Source organism: Agrilus planipennis, unplaced genomic scaffold (genome assembly GCF_000699045.2).
Source record: "Agrilus planipennis isolate EAB-ADULT unplaced genomic scaffold, Apla_2.0 scaffold25, whole genome shotgun sequence".
NCBI lineage: Eukaryota > Metazoa > Arthropoda > Insecta > Coleoptera > Buprestidae > Agrilus > Agrilus planipennis.
Window position 1 is genome coordinate 686,889 of NW_020439112.1, and position 5,095 is coordinate 691,983.

The window sequence follows — 5,095 nt, forward strand, 5'->3', positions numbered from 1 at the left end:
TCATTATTATAAAAGTAGCGCGCACTTGGAAGATGTTAATAACTTATATGTAGGTCCTTCAAAAATTTTTGAATAAAATAAAAAACTGCTATAGAATTTTATTACATTTGCGCTAAATAACGTTAAGATTTTCTGTTATAATTAATTTCATTTCGTATTTATGTCCTTATCGTTCGTAAAATAACTATTTTTGTTTATATGACATCTGGACTTGTCAACAAAAATTTGTTATAAATTTTATATTTTTGTGTACAAACATAATATAAATAAACAGTCGCTAGTATCAAACACACTTTGGGTCGATAAGGAAAAGTTTAAAGTTCATCATACTTAACTATTGGGCATAGTTTCTTACTTGTATATGTATAGGTGTCATTTTCAAAAAAAAAACACTTATTAATTTCTTTAAAACTGCTTATCTTAATTAAAAAGTGTAACAGACAAATTTTATTTACAAAAAAGACCACTTCGGATTCAAACCAAAAAAAAAAATATAAAAATCAAACTACAACAGTGGGCAATGTTCAAGTACTGTAACTCAAAGCGCACGAGTTATCTACATAGGACAAAGTGGAAGTAAATTTAAACAGAAACGTAATGAACACATAAAATTTATCATGACTGAAGAATACAGATTTATTTGCAACTTTGCATTCCACATCAAAAATGTATAAATAATAATCACAATAATAAAAACTGTACTCTCAACATTATAGAAGACCTAAGAAGACAAATTTTAGTATAAAAATATATTTTAAATGTCATGTGTACATTTGTTCTTCGCAACAACTTTATAAGTTACATTCAAATTTTGATACTTAAATTGATAATTTCTTTAATATGCATAAGTAAAACATTGTAATACCTATTACTGCACTTGATAAGAATCAAAAATTATTTTTTCTTTCTATTACTTAAATTTTTTCGGATTTATAATTTCTTCAAGCAATCATATCACTTCGTCTAGAACGTTGGATGATGGGTAGTTTCTTCAGTAAATTACTGGCAATTTTACCAGGTTTCTTGTTATCCATTGTGGAAAATTCTCTCCTTTCCATTCCTACATCAACTTGTTGTGGTCTGCCGCTGGATTTCGCCGATCCTATTCTCTCGATAAACCTTTTAATTTTGATATCGTTCAACTTATCACCTTGTGTTGCATGTTTTTTATGTCCATCAGGATAGTCGCGTCTTCGTCCTGTCTTCATGGAGCTGCACAATGGCGTCATGGGGATTTGCTCAAAAGAATATATCTGATTTTGGGCAGAGTTTCGATTAGTTATCGCGGTGGTAATCCTGCGTTTAAGTTGTCCCATGTATTCCAACGGTACGTCCATCTCCCTGTCTCCTCTTTTAACTGCCGCTGTTTTACTTCTTCTTAGTCTGTTGTCAATATCGACTGGGGAAGCTGAGGGGTTCGTTGCGAATTCGTCATCACCTTTCCTTCTCGTTTTCTGCTTCGTTTGGACCTTGTATAACAGATTCGAAAGACGCCTCAATTCTTCTTCTTTTTGGTTCAATAACATTTTTTTCCTTTCAATGCTCTGCTTCTGGGCGAAGACCTTGTTTTGAGTGGACATTTGGTTCACTTCGTCGCAAACGCTTCTCCTTTTAGCCGTGTCTTTTTTTGCGTCTCGGAGGCCTTTATCGCGCTCGTTCATCCACTTTATACTGTAGATGCCATATTTGTGAAAGGGTATTTTGTCACCGTCTCCAAAATGACGATTTCTAAACAAATTCGTACCAAATACAATTTTAATACCCAAGTAAAGAAAATTTGTATCAAGGGTTTTCACAGAAATTTTTTTGATTGAAAAAACTCGAATAAGATTTAAAACTGTAACGAAATTTAGTTTTTAAGATAAAAAATGACGATTTCTAAACAAATTCGTACCAAATACAATTTCAAAAGTACAAAAATCTAATAACATATAAATGAGATAGAGCTTTTAAAATTGTTCCTTTACCTGTAGTGACTACCCTGTTTCCAAAGCCATTTTTCAATTTTTTCGAGCCAATCTTGTTGGGGCCCTATAACGGACCCAGGACGACAAATGCGCATCCAGGAAATTGCTTCTCTAGCCGTTAGATGATAGTGTTTAATGATATAGGCTCCTATCAGAGATCCGGTCCTGCCCAATCCGGCCTAATTGAAACGAAGAAAGTTCTCGTTTTGTAAAAATAACAAAAAAATCGTTCGATTTTACCTTACAATGCACTGCTATAGAAGCGGGTGCATGTTCGGCAATGTCCAAAAATTTCAACAAAATATGCTTTGGGGGAATGGTACCGTCAGGGAAAAACAAGTCGTAGTGCTCAATACCAGCTTTAGTAAAACTAAAACGGTCTTAAACTTAATTATTATCATTATTAAAATCTCTTGTAATAACCATCAAGGAAGGAAATAATTTCAATTTCAGGAAGAAGAAACACATATTCTAATAAATTTTTCCGTCTTCCTTGTATTTGGACTTTAGTTTATCAAATATATTTAAAATTAAAACTTACGCTGACTCGTTATAAACCCTGTTATTTAACCGAATAACCGTTCTTACATCATTAGTAATGAAATAATTTATGTAAAAGCTAGGATTGTGGCCGTTGAAACAGTCTGCTGTACTTTCGATTTCCGTTGGTCCTATAAACGCCAAAAATTTTAGAGGTACCAGCCAATTCATATCACCATTCACAAGTTTATCGTGATTGTCATACTCCGCAACACTAAAGTCGTCAAAATTAAAAAAATTCAACGAAGAGCACTTCTTAATCGCTCTAAAGCAGTCCATTATCGAAATGGTATACGGAGATGGACCCTGTGAAGCATCCACGAAAGGCCTAAAATTTTCAAATCAAATTTGCCGGCAATGTTTCTTTTTTTACGTTATTTTTAAAAAATACTACGATTATAACATCAAAATCGTTTGGGATGCCGTGGTACAAACATTAAATAGTCATTAACTATAAAAAAAATTGAGTTGTTTGTAATATTTACAAAACGTTTACTTGAAAGTTCCTCCAGCGCTATAGAGCCTTTGATAAACTTCTTTAGGGTCCATATTTAGATAAAGTATCGCATAACTGCCAATCAAAAAGCTTGCATTCGTTTTTTTGTTGGGATCTTTCGACGAATAATGTACAAATCGCTGGATTCCTTGGATCGGGTTCTTTAGTAACTGATTAAGTTTGTAGCAATATTTGAAAAGACATGAAATATTTAAAGGGCCAAAGTCGTGATAAAAATTCAAATAAACGTATTCGCTATCAGTACAAAAATAAAATGTTTCCAATGAGCTCTGGAGTTCAATACTTTCGCTTTTTTCGAGTACTGCAAAGTACAAACGATTTTTAAGTATCTCCGTTATATATTCTATGTCTCCATGATAATAGAAACCATCCATGTTACTACGGTCGTGATAATTAATATATTTATCTCGATCTACTTAAGGAAATAGGTAACAAGGTTTATCTCCCCTGTCACAAAGGGCTAAATAAATCAAAATGTGCAACGTATAATTTATGGCTAGCGATATTAAGAAGTATACACTCTTATGCAGAACTTTATGCATCTTATCAATTTTGAAAACACCAAAAAATGATTGACCTCATTTTGTTTGAACTGAAAAGTCAACTTCAAAATTTCAAAGCTAACTGAAAATTCTTTACTCAATACAACTAAAACCCCAGATTAAATTTTAATAGTAAATAAAATAATTTTTCTAACAATCCCTATGAATTTTATCTCATTTTTTCTGCAATTTTATAACATCTTTTACCTATAAGCACGTGAATTATTTATTCTACACTTTTCAGTATGTAATTTAATTGCGATTTGAAATTTAAAAAACATATACAGTTTAGGAATGTGTAAATATGTTTGCAACTCCATTTGACCCTTGCTAACTTTATTCAAAGCCCTTTGAGGTCTAATATTGACCCCCTGTATACACTTATTTTATAATAATTTCTCAGCTTGCTTAAAATATATTGAAATGTAGTTTTTTAGAACCGTACCAATACACTCAAATCCAACTAAAGATGGTAGAACAGTTTGTGGTTCTATAGCGATATCGCTGGTTCCATTAACTTGCAAACAAGTCAAGACATTCTGTTCTTTTTCTGTTGTTACCGGTGCTAGTTTAATACTTGACCCATGGTCTCCAAAGTTTCCCAGTTGATACGTTTTTACCATGCCTCCATAATAATCAATTCTTGACCTTTTTGATGGACCATCATACCTATCATAATGCATTTTATTGATTTGTTATTGACTGGATGACTTGGACATTTCTCCTTATTTTTTTTTTCGTCCCTTAATTAAATCCTGATGTAGAATCAGAGCCATAATAAGGGATAAATAATTTGTTTAATTTAAAACCTGGTCCGACGTTTCCCGTTTTGTACTTAACCTTTTTCAAGGCTGTAGTACATGTAGTTAGTAATAGTAGCCTTGAAAAAGGTTAAGAACAGTAGGCGAAACGTCGGACCTGGTTTTAAACTAAATAAACTGTTTATCCCTTATTGTGGCCTCTAATTCAACATCTTAAACTAAAGCACCTAATGTTTGAAAATGAAAATTTACGTAGATGAATTTGCGATAATTTTTCTTTATTCTCTTCTCATAAAAAAAAAATGATCAAAGCATTAAAAATTATGTCTTAAATTAAAAAGGGTAGTTAGAATTTAAATTACACTCGTTTCAATCTTATCAAATTTCAAAGCAATTTTATGAATCATCATCCTTTAAAGAGTGTATTTCTTAAAAGGATTTAGAGATACACTAGGAAAATATTTTTAGAAAATCAACCCTTTTAAACAAACCATTGAACACGTATTTTTATTTTTAATTACCGACTTGAAACTATTCAAATCAAACGCTAAGATATGTAGTTTTAGAGATTCTTCAAAACCACCCCTAAAAAGAGGTTTTGTTCTGTGTAGGTATTTTTGATAATCAGATTTTTTTAGCAAAATTAAAATAAATCATAAATTCCATTCTGAGGAAGGTATATTTTCAAAAACATTAAAAAAAAATGTCGCCTTGACTTTAATTCACAAATAAATACATAGACCAATTTCACCACTAGTTAACGCACAT

General features: G+C 31.7%; 2 protein-coding genes across 3 annotated transcripts in view; both read right to left on the bottom strand.

Annotated features, from left to right (window-relative positions):
- The window catches only part of LOC108739436 (digestive cysteine proteinase 1), a 23,367-nt gene extending 19,096 nt beyond the window's left edge, over positions 1 to 4,271 (bottom strand). Inside the window, exon 1 of the mRNA XM_018473341.2 lies at positions 4,012 to 4,271. Within this exon, the coding sequence (XP_018328843.1) occupies positions 4,012 to 4,249 (238 nt within the window). The 5' untranslated portion in view covers positions 4,250 to 4,271. The remainder of the gene's footprint in view (positions 1 to 4,011) is intronic.
- On the bottom strand, positions 739 to 3,629 carry LOC108739429 (dual specificity protein phosphatase CDC14C-like). Of its 2 annotated transcripts, none has more exons than XM_025977573.1 (5): positions 2,993 to 3,084; positions 2,509 to 2,835; positions 2,208 to 2,337; positions 1,968 to 2,146; positions 739 to 1,728 (listed from the first exon to the last, which is right to left on the bottom strand). In XM_025977573.1, exons 2-5 carry the CDS (start codon positions 2,784 to 2,786, stop codon positions 942 to 944), a joined length of 1,374 nt encoding a protein of 457 aa, XP_025833358.1. In that variant the 5' UTR covers positions 2,787 to 2,835; positions 2,993 to 3,084; the 3' UTR covers positions 739 to 941. The 2 variants fall into 2 exon arrangements, with proteins under 2 accessions (XP_025833358.1, XP_018328830.1); XM_018473328.1 differs by having other exon boundaries at positions 740 to 1,728; positions 3,004 to 3,629.
- Positions 4,272 to 5,095: the final 824 nt, after the last annotated feature.